At 44.6% G+C, this 21,174-nt stretch overlaps 1 protein-coding gene across 2 annotated transcripts in view; it reads left to right on the forward strand.

Annotated features, from left to right (window-relative positions):
- INPP5D (inositol polyphosphate-5-phosphatase D) overlaps positions 1 to 21,174 on the forward strand; it is a 52,632-nt gene that overhangs the window by 30,133 nt on the left and 1,325 nt on the right. Inside the window, exons 6-27 of one of the 2 annotated variants that reach the window (XM_068692311.1) lie at positions 3,587 to 3,674; positions 4,255 to 4,335; positions 4,543 to 4,614; positions 4,894 to 5,017; positions 6,067 to 6,173; positions 6,704 to 6,806; positions 7,625 to 7,821; positions 8,619 to 8,736; positions 9,227 to 9,323; positions 10,705 to 10,843; positions 11,492 to 11,600; positions 11,756 to 11,844; positions 12,081 to 12,162; positions 13,340 to 13,429; positions 13,609 to 13,722; positions 14,837 to 14,919; positions 15,940 to 16,027; positions 16,753 to 16,902; positions 17,676 to 17,769; positions 18,011 to 18,118; positions 18,715 to 18,990; positions 20,203 to 20,779. In XM_068692311.1, the coding sequence (XP_068548412.1) occupies positions 3,587 to 3,674; positions 4,255 to 4,335; positions 4,543 to 4,614; positions 4,894 to 5,017; positions 6,067 to 6,173; positions 6,704 to 6,806; positions 7,625 to 7,821; positions 8,619 to 8,736; positions 9,227 to 9,323; positions 10,705 to 10,843; positions 11,492 to 11,600; positions 11,756 to 11,844; positions 12,081 to 12,162; positions 13,340 to 13,429; positions 13,609 to 13,722; positions 14,837 to 14,919; positions 15,940 to 16,027; positions 16,753 to 16,902; positions 17,676 to 17,769; positions 18,011 to 18,118; positions 18,715 to 18,990; positions 20,203 to 20,779 (2,986 nt within the window). The remainder of the gene's footprint in view (positions 1 to 3,586; positions 3,675 to 4,254; positions 4,336 to 4,542; positions 4,615 to 4,893; positions 5,018 to 6,066; positions 6,174 to 6,703; positions 6,807 to 7,624; positions 7,822 to 8,618; positions 8,737 to 9,226; positions 9,324 to 10,704; positions 10,844 to 11,491; positions 11,601 to 11,755; positions 11,845 to 12,080; positions 12,163 to 13,339; positions 13,430 to 13,608; positions 13,723 to 14,836; positions 14,920 to 15,939; positions 16,028 to 16,752; positions 16,903 to 17,675; positions 17,770 to 18,010; positions 18,119 to 18,714; positions 18,991 to 20,202; positions 20,780 to 21,174) is intronic. The other variant, XM_068692310.1, reaches the window with a different exon arrangement.

A 21,174-nucleotide genomic window follows, 5' to 3' on the forward strand; every position in this document is an offset into this window, starting at 1 on the left:
GAGTTTTTGCTTCTCTACGCCCACATGGGGGAGACCCAGGTGGCCAGCTAAGAATAAATCTGATCAATGGAAACTAAAATCTAATGAAATCACAAGCGAAAGTTTTATGCTACTAAAATATTTCCAGTACTGCTGTTCTGATGATGGCTGGCTTTCTCCATTTCCAATTTATTTTCCTTCACCTTCTCTGGGTTTCATAACCCTTGGAAATGTGCATGGGATGGCAAGAAAGAAAGAAATGCAACAGGTTCACAGTCCTCTACAGTGCCAGGACAACTTTTACCTTTCCAGATTTTCTGTAGGATTTTTCGTGACTGGACTTTGCAAAGCATCATCCTCGAACAGATCTGGGTCAGTTCTTCTGCAGTTCTTCCTGCTGAGCACAGGGGCACAGCACCCCCAGACACAGCAAGGGACAAGCAGCCTGCCCTCTGCCCCTTTAGTGGCTGCATGTAGTTCTGAAAATGTTACGTACTCGTGGAATTCTTCTCCTCCTCCCCAGTTCTTCCTTATTATCTGCCCCTTATTTCAGCCAGATGGAGCATTTACTTTTTCATGAGTATCTAATAAATACGGGTTCTGTTTTCAGTCTCAGATCTGTCTGGGGGACCTCTCTGCTGCTGTTCCAGTTGTCCCATGAATCTGTACCATCCTGCCAAGCTGCTTGTTTAGCTCAAGTCAGCTAATTATCATGCTTCGACATTGAATTGTTTTGTGCAGAATCTATGAGATTGTCTGGGGCTTTATGTTCCTTCCCTCATCAGACTTCTGAACTCAAATTCAATCAGTGGCATTACCTAAATTTAGTTTTTATTTACCTCAGCTTTCTTCAGCTGTACAGGGATTCCAGCTGAAGGTACAGCTAATTCCTGTGTTGCTAGGCTGTCTCCTCTTTTCCTTCAGTAATGTTCTATTTCATTATTTTCAATATATTTAGGGTTAGGTTAAAAAATAAAAATTAAAAAAAAAAAAAATGGCACAGTTTGAGACCTTTCACTGGAGTTTAAGCACCTTTGCATTTCCTGGCACTGCTGATGAAGAGTGAGCAAGCAGACACGGTGCCTGAGCTGACCCTGAGCCACGCTGCTTTGCTGTGAAGCTGGTTTTTGCCGTGCTGTATTCTGGCTTCTTGCAGTCTCCCAGAGCCCAGCTGTGCCACCTTCTGGGTTACTCTCAGGCACCAGGATGCTGCCATCACTGTGAAAAGAGCATCCCGGTGCGCTCTGACTGACTCACCTCCAAGTTTTCTTAGCGGGATGTGGCCAAGCAGAGACTGCCGGCCTTAGCAAGGTAGTGGGGATGCAGATTAGAACTACTCAGGAGTTAGGAGAGGAGCACAGCTTATGGTGCACATGGGGTTAGGAGAGGAACTGTACCAACTGCTTGTGAACTACATGTGCATTTCCCTGTTTGTGTATAATCCACGGGCAGGTGCAGGGCTCATTTCTGAGCTCGAGCACAGCAGACCAGAAGGGCCAAGTGTTGTCTGTGATCTCTTCCTCTCACCCCCCTCACCACTAATCCCTGATTAATTCAGCAAGGGCCAGACCCTAGTATGCATTAAAGATACTGAAGGCTGGATTTAACTCTGCTGGAAGTTGCTCCCAGCTTCTAGGGCTAGCTGTGGGCAGGGGGTCAGGACAGCCATGGCACATCTTATCAGAGCCCAGGGGACAGCAGGGCAACCCTCCTGGGAGAGGCTTTTCTCTTTGGTGGCTCATATACTGAAAAGGGAAGCAAAGCAGAAACTTGTAAAGCTGATGGGTACTTTTGTAAAGTATTCGGTGCTAATAAATTGTCATACAAGGGTTTCCTTAGTCGGGAGAATCCTGCAGGGGCTGGAAAGCTGATTCATAGACAGCTCAGCACCAGTGCAGCAAAGAGTGGGGAGAACCCATGTGAGTGGACTTTGTTCAGAGTGCCCTACCAGTGAAACTCTTCACTAGATAATTTCCACATGGAGCTTTTAAGGTAGTTTTCCAAGCACTTGTGATATGAGCATTTGTGCAATTGTATCTGGACACACAGGCTTCTGACACTTCAATAAAGATCGCTACATATATTTCCTTTATACTATCAAGAGAAGAAAACAAAAGTGCAATCAAACCACTTTGTGGTTTTGTTGAGTTTGTACGCCTGCAGATGCTCTTCCCCCATCCTGACAGCCACACTACATATTGCACCATAAAGTAAACAGAGGGCAGTTTTCCCATGAGAAATCTTCTCTGAACTGGTTCAAGCAGCTGCTGCTCTGTGTTTTCGAGAGATGGGCTATATGTCCTACACTTCTGGTCACAGTAAATATCCTGTTGTTCTTTCAACACCGAATTTAACCCAGTGCTCTTGCAGCTGCCTGCTGCCTCAGGGGGCATGCCTTTGTGCCCGCAGAAATCAATGGGAGTCTTGGCTTTGGGGCCAGAGCAGTCTGCAGTGACATTGGCTCTAGTTGACCCAAAGCTGAATATTGGTGTTGCAGGACTAGGTTTAGTGCATCCAGCAGATTCCTAAATGTGCCTTGTACTTCCGTGTGCTCTGTGGCAAAGGCTTTCAGACTGAAATTTGAAACTTGAGTGCTTAGTTTAGGTAATTAATCATCCATGGTTCAGCACCTAGACAAATATCTAATCTTCAGACTGTTAGGCACACTTTCACTTTGGAGCACTTTCCCCAACAAACAGGGAGTAAAATCCGGTCCATGCAGACGTAGGAAAGTGAGGGAAATCATTAATATCCCCTGTTGACTAGGCACAGTGCAAGCATCCTAGCACTGCTCCCCACCATCACCTTCCTTTTGACCTGCACTCCCTGCGTGCTCTTTCCGTGATAAGTTTTGTCATTATCAGACCGTGGCTTCTGTGCCAAATTCATATAACAGTGGTTTGACAAATGAGCATCCTGTGGAATATAATTGGGAAATGCTGAAGGAATCTCATTGTAACTCACAAAAGGTTCCCGTCCAAGAGATTAAAGGCTGGCTCTTCCACCAGCTCACTGCGCCCAGAGCCTCTCTTTGTCATGTGAGCTGAAAAATCTGAAAATGAGTTTCCTCTTCGCCAGTGTCCCCAGCATCCTGAGTCAGTGTCAGCAGCTGTGCAAGGACTCTGCTAAACCAAGCTCCTCCTGCTGCTGGGGCATTCACAGGCTCCAGACTTTGCTGGGTTTGAGGTTTCTGAGTGTGCCTTGATCTATCAGTTGCCACTGTTGTGTTAATGCTCATTTTATACAATGTCATCTGGTTTGGCCCAGGCTGGGGCGTCTTTCTAGAGAGATGTAGGAAGTTACCATCTCCAAAGGGAAACCAGCAGAACAGCCCCTACCCAGCTGCTGCAGGGCCAGGCCGGGTGCCTGGCTCTCACCTGCCCTCACGGCTGTGTCACTGGGGCACTGAGAACCGCTCACGCCTCCTGTCCCCACAGCTCGGAGGGCAGCGAGCAGTAGGGGCTGAGGGCATGGCACGTGGCACGAGCAGGCCTGGTGTGAATGCAGGCCTGTGGTGGCTATTGTGCAGCCGTGTCCAAAGAGCAAGTGCTGACCGACCCAGGGACCAGCCCTCAGCCTTAGACCTCTGCCATGTCTCTGTTCCCAGTGAAGCCTCTCGGACTCTCCCTTCTCTGGAGTCCATCCAGAAGGTGTTTGAGCAGCAGCTGCACCCCGGGATCCATCAGCGCTCACAAGTAAGTCGGCCAGAAGGTGGGAAAAGGAGAACAGAGGAGTACGGGTGGTTGTCACCCAGGGAGGGAAGGGGTCTGGGTTCACGGCAGTGACTGGTGGGATTCAGGTGATGAGATACCGCTTCTGGTCTCTTCAGCCTCTTTCTGGTTTCAGTTAGAGGGCACACAGTGAGTTACGTTCCCACAGTTTCACTTATCCCATGGTCTCCTCTGCCTGCTTTCCCTTTCTGCCCAGAGGAAAGTGCAGCAAACTGCCTGGAGGCTTCGGTCTTCCTATCCTCCCTCAGGCTGTGGGCTGGGACCACACATTTGTCCTTCTGTAAATTCCACTTGCATGTCCAGCTGCCTCTAACTACACAGGGTTTGTAAATTTGCCCTTTCACCCTGCCACACTTGCAGACGTTCAGCCACAGCCTGTGCTGTTGCGCTGCTTGTTGCAGATGAGGGTGGCAGAGGCACCAGTGCTGCTCACCCTATATGTGAGGGGTTCCTGGGGTGAGACTGCTGCACTTCCAGGCCATGCTCTGTGGGTTTGGTAATTACACATCTCTCTCTCTTTTTGTTTCTATGCTATGGTTATCAGATGCTTGGTGAAGCTAGTCCAGTCAATATTGTATCGAAACTTAACCAGCTGATCTCGTTGCTGTCTTCCATTGAAGAAAAGGTAGTTATATACATATATATACACATATATAGCTATTTTATGTTACCTTCTTATCATCTTTTGCTTCTAGTTATGCTTCTCTTATGCCTGTTGTTCATCATCAGTGCAATCCTCTGCAACAGTAAGATTTCTTTGCTCTGACTGTATTGCTCTCGGTGTAGTGTAGAATCACCAAATGCAATTCAGTACACACAGAGTCTTTTACAGGTGAAAACATTGCTGATTGAAGGTCCTGATTCAACACACCGGCGCTCCCTTATACCCCCTGTCACTTTTGAGGTAAACATTCTTCTTTAACAATTCTAATCATAATGTTGAAGGGCAGTAATGCAGATTTATGTCAGTATCTCGGTTTCTGGGATCTTTGCTGTGCTGCCACAGAGATAACACAGCTATTCCTGGATGTTGTTTAGCACCATTCAAATGCTTAAGAGATGTCTAGAGGGATTGGCATAACGACGCTATGTGTCTATGAATTCAGGCAAGTGTTTCATTTTGTAATACATGTGACTGAAGTGTAGAAGAATGCTTATGAAAAATCTCTCTGTTTTCTGGTAGGTGAAAGCTGATTCTCTAGGAATTTTCTCAAAAATACATCTCAAGGTTGATGTGGAAATGGGAAAACTAATTATCAAGAGAGCTAAGGATGGTCCAGAAGACAAATTCTATACCCACAAGAAAAGTAAGATACTTTAAGGTCACAAATGTTGGACTAGATTTTTCGTCCCATGGATGATGGGGGGCGGTCTCCCTTTGACCCCACTCAGGGCAAGGTTTGGTCCAGAGTGCAGGAATGTCTGCTTGGCTCATCAGTTCAGACTGTCCATCCCCAAAGCAGCTGGCAGAGGGTAGGGAATCAATCCTGGGGTAACCAACTTTCATAGACTGTTTTAAAGGGTAAACTGTCTGGCCTCCTGGTCTAAACAAAGTGGAAGATTCCACTTAGAGCTAGTTGCAACAGACCCATTTTCTGCTGAAAAGCAATGTCGCTGGAAAGAAGCAGTCTGCATGAACATATTGACTTCTGTGATGATTTTTGATGGTAAGAAGCCAGATACTCAGTTTCAGTAGCATTGTTCAGTGAATTTCCCCCTGATTTTTGTTTTTGTATGTTAATCAATATCTTTACTGATGAGCAATACTAGTTGGTCTGTAAAGACCCAATTTAAACAACTTTCCTGTCCCTCTGATGTTTCTGGACAGACAGCTCATGGAATATTTCTATTGATTTTTTTCTTTCACTAATCTTCCATGAACCCCACTGCCAAACACAGAAGGATTTGTTAAGGAGAAACTATGCCCCTGGGCTCTCTCCTCTGTAGAAAATCAACCTGTTGCTGGCTGTGATTGATAATGTTAGCTTTCACATACAGTCTTCTCCAGCTGTTGTATGTAATTACTTTAGCTGCTAGGACCTGATAGGAGATGCGAGCTGGTTCAGGATACAGAGAGATTGCCTGCAGGAAGCTAAGTCTTCACATCAGACTGCAGGGCTTGGTATGGACAAGAACTCCAAGCAGGAGGGATTTTGGGGGTCCTCTTCCCTTCAGGGTCAAGATCAATTCCTATAGGGAACAGGATTAAGCAACATTAAAGTGTAGTTAGGCAGAACAAAGTAAGGCTCAGACATAAAGGACTGTGTAAGTCCTGAGCATGGGAACAGGGTTCTGTTAGTTTTGGTGGGATTCTAGTTTTGGTGATTGTAGCTCATGACACTCAGTCTCTGTTTAGTCTTGCAGCTCATCAAGTCCCAGAAGGTCCCTAACAAACTGGTCATCGTGCTGGAAACAGAAAAAGAAAAAACACAGCGGAAGGAATATGTTTTTTCTGATTCCAAGGTAAATACACAGCATTTCCTACTCGCCAGCCTGGATCAGGTATCTGCGTGGGAGAGGTACAAAAGGCATTCTTTAGCAGAAAGAGAAACTGTTGAAAGATGGCAGTAGGCTTTGCAAAAATTAATTTTGTCCTTTGTTCTGAAAACATCCCAAAAAATGAACAGAAGTACACTGTAAAGAGAGATACTGGAGACAGCAAACATATGTAGGTGCTGTCACTGAGGCAGGAGAACAGAGAGTCAGAAAGCAGTGAGAGAGGAGTCTGAGGATAGCTCCAATAAGGCTCCTAAAGACAAAGAAGAAGGAAGCCTAGCCTTCTTTCTGAACAGCTCAGCACTTGTTAAAGTAATGCACAAGCTAAAGCGCCTAAGGAAATACCACAGGAAACACAGCCTCTTTGAAGGTTTCAGAATGGTAGAGAAGTCTGCCCTTCAAGTGTGCTGGGAGTTTCCTGGTTCAGCTAGTTTTTCAAGAGGTTGTGTTGCTGGAGTTAAGCATCTAATTAATTGTCTCTGCTCCTCCTTGTCTAGAAGAGAGAAGGGTTCTGTCAACTTCTGCAGCAAATGAAGAATAAACACTCCGAGCAACCAGAGCCTGATATGATCACCATCTTCATTGGGACCTGGAATATGGGTATGGGCTCACTACTGACATGGTCATTCCTTCAGACTCTTGCAAAAAAGGCCTGTGCTCACCTGCAATGCCAAGTCCAGATACCGTGTTTGTTCGTGGGCAGATACATACGTTAGAGATCCCAGTGGGACAGAAAGAAAGGAAGCTGATCTCTAAGATTGTTCTTGTGTGTGGTTTGACATCTTCCGTGATTCTAGTCGAAAGATCATAAAGCTGGCCTAGATGGGTACTGGAAGATTCCTCTGATGGTAGGAAATGATGGCTGGCATGAGGACGGTGCAGCAGTCTGCACTGTTACCTGTCTTGCAGAAGGGCCAAGAGCATGGCCGATAACGGCCTGTCAGACACTTCTGAACCCAGGAACTGTTTGTGTCCAGTCTGGAAAGCAAGCTGAGTATCTGTGATATTTAGATAAGGCGACAGGGTGTAGTTGAGAACAGTGGAATTTATTTTTCACATTATGGGAGAAAAGTCTGTTTCAATACTGTGAGCTTTGCTGTTTGAGCTCACAGGTAAGGTAAAGGCAGTGGCAGACCAGCAGAACAGCCACCAGCCTTTACACTCAGCTAGCCTTGGCCTTGGTAAGCTAATGAAACAAGGAAGATGGTAAAAACAGAGTCAGTCCTTATCAAAGAGTCAGGTGGAGTTAGCATTTTTGTCACCTTAAAATAGTCTGCCCTGGCTGATACCAAACCGATACAGGACAAAGCAAATATAAAGCTCATTATTTCTGTCCCTGCATGTGTATACATGGGTTTTTGGTGTCCTGTGTTTGAACATACACTGACTTATTGTGGTGTTTGATTTGTTAATAAAAGGTGCTGCACCTCCCCCAAAGAAGATCTCCTCCTGGTTTCTCTCCAAGGGGCAGGGGAAGACCCGTGATGACACTGCTGACTACATTCCTCATGACATCTATGTGATTGGCACACAGGAGGATCCCCAAGGAGAGAAGGAATGGCTGGAGACCCTGAGGCAATCCCTGCAGGAAATCACCAGCATCAGCTTCAAAGTGGTGAGGGGTTATTCCAATCATTGTGCATAACTCAGGCATAGGAGGAGAGCACATGTTGTGCAAATAAAAGAGACAGAGGAATAAAAAGCATTTTGCCTACGCCTCCTCTCCTTCCCTCCCTTTATTTTCATCACATTTGGCTAAGGGAGAGCAAACTAATCTGTCTGCGGACTCCATGAAGTCCTCTCCTGGAGCTGGCTGAAGGGCATATTGCTATGGGCAGTGCCCCCTCTGCCCTTCTGCCACAGCAAGGCCCCTGCCATGAGGTTCCCCAGCTTGCCAGCTTGGGAGCAAGGCAGATGCTGAGCACCTGAGTCAAGTGGTGATGATGTTTTGACCTTCATAAAGAAGAAAATGAAAACTTTGAGCTGTAGCCTAGATCTCACCCTAGGCTATTGCACTTCTAAACCAGGATGTAACTGCACATAGGTACAATCATAAGAGAAACTGAGCCTTGCTAAGACCAGGTATGGACATTTCTAAGTAATGTCAAGAAACAAATGTAAACATATCTGGGGGGCCACAGGAAAGCAGAGCTTTTATTAATGACTCTCATGGTGATTGGAAAACTGTATTTTGTGCAAGCAAGGCAATCCAACAATTACCTAGAAAACAGCACTAGAAAATAGCAAGGTCCTTCCTCCCACCTTTGATTAAAATGACTGAGAGCAGATTCTGAGCACAGGAAGAAAAATTGTGTAGGAAGAGCACTAGAGAAGGAGTCAGGAAGACTACAGCTACAGCACAGCTTGCAGATCTGTGAAGATTTACAACCTCTAACCTTCCCATTCCTGCAGATAGCCATCCATACCCTCTGGAACATCAGGATTGTTGTACTGGCCAAGCCAGAACACGAGAACCGGATCAGCCACATCTGCACAAACAACGTGAAGACGGGCATCGCAAACACGCTGGGTAAGGAACAGACCCCACCGAGTCCAAAGGACTGTTACCTATTCACTCTGTGCCGATACTGTCCTTGAAATGGAAGAGTTTTCTCCACAAGACTCTTTTGAGTACATTTATGTGACACTAGTGTTACTGAAGTTATAACCCACTAGCACTGATCATATCGTCCCCTGTAAGGAAGGAAATCTGTGTGTATACTCTAGCTTATATATATTCCCAGCAAATGCCTTTGGGCATTTGAAAGATTGCTCTTTCTTGGCTTTCACAAAGAAATTGCACTTCTTTTGCTTCAGCATTTTTTTGTTCACATCCTTTAGAAAATTTGTTACCACGTTGCATGCAGCATGTACTAATTTTTTCTCTGATGATTAAGTCAGCTTAATTCTCTTCTCCAACCTCCACTTCACTTAAGATGTGCTAGCTGCTTCTTTGTCTTTGCTAGACTCAGCCTGGAGGTAGATTGATCTTTTGACCTTTTTGGCTTATGTTTTCCCAGGTAATAAAGGAGCTGTGGGGGTGTCATTTATGTTTAATGGAACCTCCTTTGGGTTTGTTAACAGCCATTTGACTTCAGGAAGTGAAAAGAAGCAAAGGTAAAATTCGTCTTCCCCCCTCTCAAAAATGGATGTTGACCCAGGGTGAAATTCTCTGGGCCATGTTTGGAAGGAACCCCCACCAGACAGTTGCAGGCATGTTCTCCTGACCCTAAACATGTTAAATGTCTCCTTGGAGCAACCTCTGCTAAACACCTTGCTTACAGTGTCACCTTTTAAATGAGAAATTTCTGCTATACAGTCACACCGCATGGGTGCAGGTGAAGAAAACAGCAAAATGATTTCAGCACCAAGTATAAAGATCTTGCACAACACCTGTGTAACCTGTCATGCAAGCCCAGTACATGAGGAAAACAGTTCCCTGATTTACAGTGTTATGGAGAGCTGCAGGAAGGCCATTCCCACCCAAAAATACTGTGCTGAAGGGGTCTGTGTGCCTCACCCTAGGAAGTGCTGTGAGCACCGGAGCTCTGCTGCACCCTGAGGCACACCTGAGAAAGATTCTGTTGGGCAGAACATACTGTGAGGCATACTAAGAATTATTTCCGTGGTGGCTAATTTTCTATACTGAGCCCTGAAATTAATTTCTGAGGTGTAGGTAGGGTGCAGCACAGCACTGGAAGGCAAAGATCTGACATTGGTGGGAGTTCCATGCCCATGCTGGGAGGAGCTGGAGCAGTTGGAAGTAATTGTTTTGAAAGCAAAGAGGAGCTGAAATGAAGTCATTTGCCTTGCCATCTTTCCTGGTCCAGGACTCAGAAAACAGATGGTGTGGGATTTCTGCACAGGGTCTCTGCCACTGATGGAGTTAACTTCTATGAAATAGTTCCCCAGTGCCTGGAATAGCTGCCAAAATCTAGTTATGTGTTTCCTGATGAAAGCTGAAGGCAACAGTCTAATGCTGGGTTTCTACGACTTGCAGCTCAGAAAAACACAGCTGCAGGAGGTAACATAAGTGGTTTTAGGACAGGTTTTGACCCATTCAGTTCAGGTAGAAACAGCCTGACACCCAAAGTAGGGCACTCAGGAGCTGGTATAAATGCCACTGCCCCCTCCTCATGGCCACTGGCCCCCAGCTTCCTAGGCCACATGTGATAGAAGCTGCATCATGAGAGCAGCAGCCTGTGTGGTCCCATGTGTACCTGCACCAGCTTCTGCTCCTTCCCCAGGTTACATCTGTGCTGTGTTATTGGTAGTATGAAGTAGTTTGGATCACCAGGAGACACTGAGCACATTACCTGGGCCTGTCCCCTGAGGTGCAGAGCGAGAGAGGGATGGCAAGTTCTCATCTTCAGCTCTGCTCTTTAAGTGTTGAACCAGATTGGTTTCTGCCTGGTAACGTGGCACTCTCTGCCAGCCCAGGCAGTTAGAAATTGCATGGCAATTTAGTATGTCAGGCAGATGTTTCTTGTCTTGACAGACGCAACCAGAACTACACGAACATCCTGCGCTTCCTGACACTGGGAGATAAGAAACTGAGTCCATTTAACATCACTCATCGCTTTACTCATCTCTTCTGGCTGGGAGACTTGAACTACCGCGTGGAACAGCCCCCAACGGTTAGGGCCTCTGCATGAATCCCTGGAGAGACAAACTACAGTATTGCTTTAGAAGCACTGTCTTTTTCTAATCTAGGGCAACATGGCATAAAAAGTGGTAGAAAGAGGGGGGGCAGAAGGGATTTCCCAAGGCACGAATGTGACATCAGCTGAGGGAGAGTAAGGAAATCCTCTTTGCCCTGTCTAAGGCTTAATGGACCCAGGGCACACCAGGAATGCCATCTGGTATGCTTTGCTGCTCCTGCTTTGCTTCCCCAAACCTGCACCACCCTACTTCCCTCCCACTGTGAAGAGACATCTGTCTATGAACAGCTAGATGCAGAGATTGTCTTTCTGCTCTGTTTGGTTGGCTTCAAGTGGCTCAGAACCGGACTTCATAACAGGCTAGCCATAATAAACATTGGATAGGCTTCAGTGGGCTTTGTGTGTGCATGCTCATGTAGGGGATATGTCAACATTTTGTTGAAAAACAGGGAAATGTTCAGCCAGACAGCAAAGATTGGGCCTTTCAGTAAGTGGAAAGGTGGGCAGGCGACAAGGGGTATGGCTCTGTGAAACAGGTCGGAAGCACTTGCCTCCTCATCCGTGAAGGAGTATTTATAAGAAGGTTCTGCATCATCTGCAGCTCTGCTGTTTCCCTGTTGGCAGGAAGCGGAGAATATTATCCAGAAGATCAGGCAGCAGCAGTATCCGGAGCTGCTGGCTTTCGACCAGCTTCTCATAGAGAGGAAAGACCACAAGGTGTTTCTGCAGTTTGGTAAGATTATAGTTCTTTGGTAGGTTCCTCTCCCAGTTCCAGCAACTTTCTCTGCCAGAGCTGATGTGGGACAGGGTGCACAGAGCAGTGGCTGTCTTGCCCAGCTACAGGATCTCAGCAGGCCAAACTGTAACCAAGCTGTCTCTCTGTTTTAGAGGAAGAAGAGATTACTTTTGCTCCAACCTACCGTTTTGAAAGAGGTACCCGGGAGAAGTATGCTTACACCAAGCAAAAAGCTACAGGGGTAGGTGAAAAATCATTTCACTTCATGAGTATATAGCAGAGCAGGGAAGGTAACACCTACTGAAGGAAGTGACCAAAACAAATCTTTCCATGTTCTGCGCTCATAGCATTTTGAAAGGAGTCAATCCAGACAAAAAGATTTAACACAAATATAGTGCTTGGGAAAGCGAATTTCCTGTTCTTTTGTGAACTTGTCCTTTCCCTTCTTCTTGACATCAGTTCTCCTTTGGTTTGCAGATGAAGTACAATTTGCCATCCTGGTGTGATCGAGTGCTCTGGAAATCGTACCCCATGGTGCACGTTGTCTGTCAGTCCTATGGTGGGTAGATAACAGATTGTAGATAGCAAAGCAATCAGTCTGAAACGGAAATGATTCAGAGCAGTCTGTAGGAATCTCCCTGCACTGCCAGGCACTCAGCATAGAGGGACCTGATGTTAAACCATGCAGACTGGATCCAAATCTCTCTGCCTGTAACCTTACAAAGTTGGGAATTAATTCTGTTACTCTTTTATATGCAGAATACCACTTAGGCAGCTGCAGCTGTCCAGCTTTAGGATACACTATAGGAGCCTTTTATACCAGTTATTTCTTGGCAACAGCAACTGCACTTTTCCTATGCAGTTGCCACCAGGAGCTCCTTGTTGGTGCCAGCAGGATGGACCCGTCGTACATGGTCCAGTCTGCAGAGGCTGGAGCTGCAAATATCTCTCTTCTACCAATTCATATTCCAGAAGGATGTGTGGTACTAGGGACTAGGTACTAGGCATGTAGGGAAGAGGGCAAACCTGTAAGACCTGTTTAAAAAAGACCTAGGTACTAGTTCCTGAAATTTCATTGACTATATGTAGAACCAATCATGTAGGTATAATGATGATGATTTTTCTGTGCATGGGATTGAGAAGAAGGCTGCAGAAGTCTCTTGCTGGATAAACTGGACTGACATGATCACAAAGCCTATGATGATGGAATGTGTTGTTAAATTAAGCACCTCTAGGAGTATGGCATCTGCCTATACAGCCTTCTGTTCAATGGACTGGGCTATCTGGAACTCACTGTGTGCCTAGATAATGCCAAGCCATTACTTACTCCGCTGTTAATTTTGTGCCATGAGTGGGTCTGTAGTGCAGAAGTGGCAACGATGTATTCCCATGTGATTGCCTGCCCTATTAGAGCTTGAAGTAGCTGTGCACCTTGCAGACATAACCAAGACCACCACGAGGGTTTTCAGTATTGGGGAAATGTAACATTGATAGTCACTTGCAAAATGATGTGGTAAAGTTGTGTCCATTAAATAAATCTTCCTGTATTTTGATAGAAGAGTTACGTTCCTATATACTAATATGAGATTATGTAGAAACACCTTTGACTAGAAGCAGTTACCACAGCGACAGTTATGCTTTCTGGAAAATTACTGAATAATATTCCTATTGCAGTGATCTCATTGGAGCAGGGCAGAAATGCAGGGTGGTAACTATTGTCCCTCTCTCGTTGGCAGGCTGCACCACTGACATCATGACAAGTGACCACAGTCCCGTGTTTGCCACCTTTGAAGTGGGAGTCACCTCACAGTTTGTTTCAAAGAATGGTTAGTCAGACTGAGTGCAAATGTACTGTCTTGGATATATCTGTCTTTGTATCTTTGGAAATAAGATGCCACATATTGTGTATATCGAAAGAAAAAGCTGATTCTCAAATAGTCCATTCAAAAATGCCCTCTCTTGTTCTCCTACTGAAAATATTCTCATTTTCCCTCCTCTTTCCTAGACTCCAAGTACACAGACTCCCAAGGGGAGATCGAGTTCCTGCACTGCTACGCTACTCTAAAGACCAAGTCCCAGACCAAGTTCTACATTGAGTTTCACTCTAGCTGCTTAGAAGGTATGGGTTTAAACATCTTTATTCTTTCTGTTAAAGTTCCCTGTTTGTTTGAATTAATTCCCCTTCCTTTGGCTTTGATCTAAATAAATGGCTGTGTAGGTCACTTGTTTCAGTGCGAAAAAGGAATGTCCTAGAGATCTGTTGCATTCTGCAAGTCATCCTTTACTGTCAGCAATACTTACAGCCATTTAGCTGTAATCCATGCTTAGACACGTAACCTTTTGCCATTTCTTCCATCTTGTCTGGCAATCTGATCATCTCTTCCTTGAAGAGAAATGTGTATTGTTCTTGTTTCTGCACACACAAAAAATATCTATTTAGCTAACACACGATTGATTAAACTTCTAATCATGCCTGCTACAAGTGATCAGGTGCTTTCAAAATAAAGCATCTGCATTGGTCTAATAAATATAACATGGTTCCCCTGGTTTGAAAAGAACAAATCAGAGGATCGGCTTAAAGTGAAAAGAAAGATGGTGTGATGACTCTGTAAATGGGACTGTGTACCTACCAGCGCTACATATTTTACTCTCTGTCCATGTGCTGCAGGGCTGAGTCTCAGCTGTTTATGTAATGCAAGCCTACATGCCCTTACTGTGCTTTTTTTAAGCAATCTCCATCACAGGACTGCTCTTCTAAGTGGGACAGCATGCCTTCGGTGTACGCTTCATCACATTATTGCATGTCAGAGAGCTGTGTCAAAGACAGTTCCATAAAAGATTATTTTTTGGCTGTATCAAAATTTGCATAAATTTCTATGGAAACAGTGTATTACGAATCTTAAATTAGAATTTCAAAAGTGTGCTATCTTGAGTGGCGTAGGAAGAGCTGTCATGTTCTTATCCTCCAGTCCATGTATGCACTGAGCTTTTCAGTGCCAAGCTGAACTGTAAAATAAAACCACTTAACAATGCCCCATTAAGATCACTTGTAAATTTTCCATGTAAACGTTTACCTGTAGCTCAAACCATAAGCTTCTTAATACTTTTAAAACTTGTGTCCAAGGAGGAAAGTAAACGTTGGCCTTTTGGAGATCTAGCATCTGAAAAGGCCAAATTCTTGCCAAGTTCTTGCTGTCTCTCTTCTGGTGATCTCCTTTCTCATCACTTTGTAGGTTTTGTAAAGAGCCAGGAAGGAGAAAATGAGGATGGAAACGAAGGGGAGCTTGTGGTAAAGTTCATTGATGCTCTTCCAAAGGTAAGCTGGAAATATCCATATGGAAGAGAAGCCTTCCACTTGCATCCCATAAGCAACATTAAGTCTTTTGCTTATATAATACTGTTTTCAGGAATATTGTTGTGGTCTTATTTACACCCAAAAGAGTTCATAATAATGCAGGATGTGCTTAAGCCAAGTAGTTTATAAGAAGGAAAGGACTTGCCTGCCAGCATACTTCCATCTGCATCAGGAATTTTGCTGGCATGATTATGTCACTCAGGAGCATGACTTTTTTCCTCACCTTTTCAGTGAACACAATTGTGTCGAGAAGTCTTTTAAACAGGTCTGTTTTTTTGTTTGTTTTAGATGGAAGATAAAACAGAATAAAGAGTAACTCTGCCCCAGAGTTTCTTTGCCCTGTCAGAAAAAGTTTTTTCTTAGTATTTCTGTGAAAATTTAACTAAGTATTTTTTACCTGTGTTAAAAAGAACATCAGTGGTCAGATGTACCTCAGTGTCAGCGACAAGTCCTATCCTTGATATTGGAGCCGTTCTCTGTTTCCAGGCATGGTGGGAGCTAGAATAATTATCAGAGCTGTTGGATTTTGAACAAATACGTATGTCAGTATGTTTCTGAATAGCCCAAAAGAGGAACTGCTGACTTTGGAAAGGATGCCTTACACTCAGAGGCTGGGGAAAGATTCTACAATAAGCAATTGTAATAAGAGCCAAACAGATTTTGGGGAACAGCCTGTAATGAGAGTGCAGATCACTTCCTCCTAGAGCAGTTTTCAGTCCTGCATTGTAGGAAAAAAATGCAGCTGAGCCCAACACAAGTGATTTGTAGCATCCTAGCTGCTGTGCGGGGTGTGAGAGTGGGAGACTCTAGGAAGTGTAACATCCTATCACAGACCTCCAAACATGACTGAAGAGCCTGAACCTGGGCATGACATGATACCCTCACAGGTCTGTCCAGCTGAATTTTGTTCATTTGGGATTGAGGTACAGGGAGAACTTGGTTCATGTAGCGAACCTGTTACCACATTAATTTGTCTTTCAGCTGACTCCAATCATCTCAGACCCAGAATACCTACTGGATCAACACATCCTGATCAGCATTAAGTCATCAGACAGTGATGAATCTTACGGTAAATGCTTAGCTATAAAGTTCTGGATGAGTCAAAATCTACTTAGTTTTTCCCAAATCGCTGGAAGAGTGGGAGAGAACAGAACTAACTCTTACAGACTGAACATCTATGATGCTCTGACTTCTGATTTAGAGCTCAATACATACAAAAATACATTGTGGGTAATATTTTATGAGGTAATGATGCTGAGAGAATTATGAACTAGAGTCATCAATCTGTATAAACTTTACAAGCCATAAGAGTAGTGGCTTAAAAAGAAAGTACTCTACTGGAATTAAACCAGGAGTCAGTCTGTTTAAATGGGTTTGTTCAGCACATGCAAATCCTGTTTCACTTGCAATTACTTGATGCATTTCTCCTGGCTACAGAAAAGTCATTGTCACTGCTGCTTGCTTCCAAGTACTAATCAGCTAGCCTGCAGTCCTTGTCCGCAGAAGGCTCTCTGCTGTAATCACATTAACTGACATGGCAGTTACCTGCTCACGTTTTCCTTATCAGTCATGGAAGCTCAGCACCCTGTAGTCACCTGCTGGTGTCTGGAATGTCCAAGTCCTTCACAAACGTGTGAGGAAGTGTAAAAGAAATACGACAGTCGTTACCATGGTCCGGAGCAGATTCTTTCCAGTAATCTTGGCCCTGTCTGCACGGATGTAGATGACTGACATGACAAAGGGAATTCAGTGCTTTTTTTCTTAGTCCGAGGCTTATTACTTTTCATCTTCTAGGGGAAGGCTGCATTGCCCTGCGAATAGAAGCAACAGAATCCTTAGTTCCTATCCATACTGTGCTGACACACCATGGTGAGAAAACAGGGGTCTTCCAAGGTGAAATCAAGTTGCAAACATCACAAGGAAAACAGAGAGAGAAACTGTATGGTAAGGAACTAGATCATCTCTGTAACACTCACAGTAGAGTATTCCATTTTAAAAGATGTCTCATAACAATCAAGGAATTGAAAATTATCCTTGCAGTGCTATTAGTCCCAAATAGTAAGAGTTTTTGATGCTAACTGCATGAAGATATATTTTTTATTGTTAGCTCTCAGGAGTATAGCCATGCTGTGAGAAATTCACAGCAGTTCCATTTGTTTTTTTCTTTTTCATCATTCATGTAAATTTGACAGACTGAGAGAGCCCCCTGTCTGTCACTGATACTGGTTTTATTGAATGATGATACCTTATTTCTACTTGCAGTGGCTATATGGTAAAGTGCCAAAGCTGTCCCTCCACTAGTCAGCCCAGGGTGCATCTGCAAACAGTATGTGAGGCTCTCATGGAGCAATTTCTCAGCTAAAAGATCACAAACCTGTTTTATTTTCACCGTGCTGCCTGCTGTTCTCTTTCAGAATACAAAAGTAGCCTAAGGATATTTACTACTATCCTTGATGTTAAAATGACCTGTATATGACTGATTGGGGGCTTGCAACCTTTGTTTGTATTTCAGAATAGACATTGGCTTTCCTATGTCACCAAAACATGATATGAATTAGTGGGCAGTTGAAAACGTAACAGCAACAACTGTTTAGAACCAGCTCCCTGTCATTCTAATACACGTTGAGATGCCTTAATAAAAGCAGTAATGCAGAAAACCTAGGGCACTGGACTCTGAAGCTGCCCAAGCACTCCTTAATGCCTTTTCTTTCTTCCAGATTTTGTCAAGGTTGAACGTGATGAAATCACTGGGCAGAAACCAAAGAACATCAGCAATTTAGAGACTAATAAAGACTGGGATCAGGCTAACAGGTAAAGGGCAAATGGGTCAATCAGGTACTGAAAACTAGTTGGTTCAATAAATGTAAAGCTGGGCTTGCTGTGGTTTTAATAGGCACGATGAGCACTGGGATGCTGCCTTTGTGGCCCTCTGGTCAGCACTGGTCAATTCTTCTGAGTTCAAAGCTTTGAAAGCTGAGAATATTTAAGTCAAACTGGGCACTTGCACTCCATTTACACCTCTCCTTAAGAAGGGTCCTTTCATTTCCAACAGAAAACCAAAATCTACTCATTTGATGGCCAAAGAGGCAGCAGCCATTGCTCGCTACTGGGGGAGTGCTTCCTCTTCTCCAGACAATCCGGCAAAGGAGGATATGTTACGGTAATCTTGCTGCCTTACCTCTGCCATTTTAGGTGGGAAGCTATGCTTAAACTGCTTGTCTTCTTTTCTGAGAGTGCTGCCTTCTGCCTGCAAATCTATACGGGTACACCTCAGAGGGCCAAATGCCTCTCCTGTTGCTCCAGCACCATATTTCTACACTGTGCAATGCTGTCCAGTGCTGTGATCTGCTTCTTGCTTTCAGCCATCCTGCTGCAGCTGCCCGCTGAACTGCTGGGCCCCAAACCCTGTACAATTGTTGTTTGCCCCTGCATGTGGCTGCAAAAGCTGAGCACTAGTGCGCTCTGCAGCCTGGAAATGGAAGTGTCTGCCCACAGCCAGAGAAACTATGTGGGGCTGGGGGAGGTGGCCTGGACCTAGCTGCTTCCTCTCCAGTGACCCAGGGGAGCTAGGTGCTAGTAGGACTCCCACTTAGTCTCTGATTCTGAAACAACAGTGACAAAAAAAAAAAAAAAAAGGCACAGTAGGTGGTATTGAATCAAAGCAGTCAGTGGGCACTAACTCCTTTGTAGCTGGCAGAGAGACAGAAAAAAATGTATTTTTTCATGTATCTTTCTAACAATATTTTTTCTCTTCAGCAGCTGCACTCCCACAGACATCAGCAACCCCAACTACCTGGGGATGGCTGCTTTCTCTCAGCAACCTTCTGCAACAAGCCAGATTAAGCAGATACCGTCATCAGACCAGCTATCTTTCTGGAACTATGAGCAGAATCCCAAAGAGAATACCTCTGTAATGGGACAGAGGGAGCCATCCTCCACATCACCCTCCTTGTCACCTCTATCTCCAAAACCGTCCCTCCAGCCTACAGTTACAGTAAACAGAAGCATCTCCAGTAGGAGTCAAGAGCATCTGTGAGTATTTGCCTTTTACACTGGGACTAATTCCCCTTCTCCTCTATTATTCTGCATGGCTGCTATTTCATTATCTGTAAGAACAGATGGAACATATTCTTTCAGCCTTTTATCTCTAGAATTAGAAGTAGGTAAGGGAAGGTCGCAAGTGCAGGCATCACATACTCAAAAGAAACTAGTGTACTAGTTCCTCAGACTTTGGTGAAAGGAAAGCCAAAAATATGTGTCCAAGTTTAATTTTCTACCAGCTGGGTTCCAGAGAGAAGGAGAAGACTACAGAGTTAGCTGTAGTAACAAAGAAGAAAAATTAGGAGTTGAGCTTTAGGAGTTGAGATGGGAAGGAGAGCTCCTTCACACGTCGTGTGTGCAGTACTTCAGTACTCAGTAGGGTTTCTACTTGCACTACTATACAAATGTCCAACTTGCTATAGATGTCTGCATCTAGCACAAGTCTTGTTGCAGAATTCCAACTCTGCAATTGAAAATTAAAAAATAAAATAAAATAAACTTAGTAAAGTGACGAGACTACTCTACCCCAGTGCTTGCATGTGTTCAGTGTCCTCATTCCAGGCCTCTTCTTCATAGTGACAGCTGCTTTCTGAGTCTGGGCTAGCGTTCGCTGGTAAATGTACTCAGCACACTGTAAGACAGAACTTGCAGGAGTCACAGCTGCAAACACTGCCTCAGTCTGTTAATGTACCTGCTACAGTTTTATCCATTCCATAGAAATACCAGATGATATTGGTAGCAAGAGGAGATTGACCTAGTTGTATAATGATCTAGCATGATGTGAGCTCTTAACTGTTACCTGTCCAGACAGCCACTTCAATCCTCCCTGCCAGATCTGAAGATTCTTATTAACATTTCAATTCAGATTTGTGTATGTCATGTAGCCATCAAAGCACTTGGTACAGTTTGGCTCAGTATCTTATCTCTGTTCGAAAGAGAAGCCAAGCATCACTTTGACAAGACTGTAGTCCAGCAGGGAGTTTGTATAGCACCATGTCTATCTGCACTCAGAGATTAAACTAGACAAAAGAAGCCATACACAATTCTGTTCTGTCCCCTGAGTTTAATTTTTATCCTGTTACTTATTTGTGCAGTCAGTTTAATTTTATCATGTTCATTTCCTATTCATTTTCTCTTAAATCAGTCAGTTTATCTTGCCTGCTCTTTAAAATTCTCTGTTTTACACTGCTTTGATGACTGTAGGCCACCTGAACCAGGAAAGAACATGGCAGAGCCTTTATTTCCGGAGGAGGGACAGCAAAAACCAGAGATGTTTGAGAACCCACTGTACGGCTGTATGGGCTCTAAGGGCAAGGTGGCATCAAAGAAAGAACAGGACTACCCCAAGGCCTCACGAAAAGAGCAGCTGCCAGTGCCCGATCAGAGCTTTCTTCTCACAAGGCCGCAAGAGCCTGAGAGCAGCAAGACCTCCGGCAAACAACCATCCCCCCCATTCCTGGTCCCCACACATCGATTTCGCTCCTATACCTGCTCCAGCCAATCTGAAGAAAAGAATGTAAGTGAAAAGACTCAAGGCAAAACAAAGATGGCCGTGTCATCAGAAAACTCAGCACCACTCAAAAAATTAGTCAAACCTTCAAGGTCTGAAGTCAGCTCAGCCACACAGGGACAGGTCAACAAGCCGCCCCTTCCCTCCAAGAGCCGGGCAGTGCTGGACATGCAGAACTCCAAGGGCCGAGACTATCGGGACAGCTCAGAGCTGCCACACTCCGGGAAGCATCGGACAGAAGAGGGGCCAGTCAGCAGGACAACCACACCGGTGTGTTTCTTGTGGCTGTGGGAGTTTTATTAGGCTGTGGTGTCACAGCAGAAAACTACGAGGTGTACTGGTTTAATGTATGCCCTCTGTATTTCCTGACCAAGCTCAGAGCACTGTCCCACTGACCTCCAGGGCTTGCAGAGCAGGGGATGTGAGGGAACGTCTTAAAGCAGCAGCAGTTGTTATGTTGTGAAACCGTAGTCTAAGTTTTGCATAGAGTTTTAACTGCTCCTGAACCCTTTAAGCTTGATGGCCAGATTAGGAATGCAAATAGTCAGCTACTTCATTATTGCTTGTTTGGTGTGTACTGCATTGTTTCTGAGAATGCCCAAACTTGGCCTGACAGCACAAAAATGCAGTTCAGGCTGATAGGTTTGGTTTGCTGTAACTAACAG

Source organism: Anas acuta, chromosome 9 (assembly GCF_963932015.1).
Source record: "Anas acuta chromosome 9, bAnaAcu1.1, whole genome shotgun sequence".
In the NCBI taxonomy this organism is placed as follows: domain Eukaryota; kingdom Metazoa; phylum Chordata; class Aves; order Anseriformes; family Anatidae; genus Anas; species Anas acuta.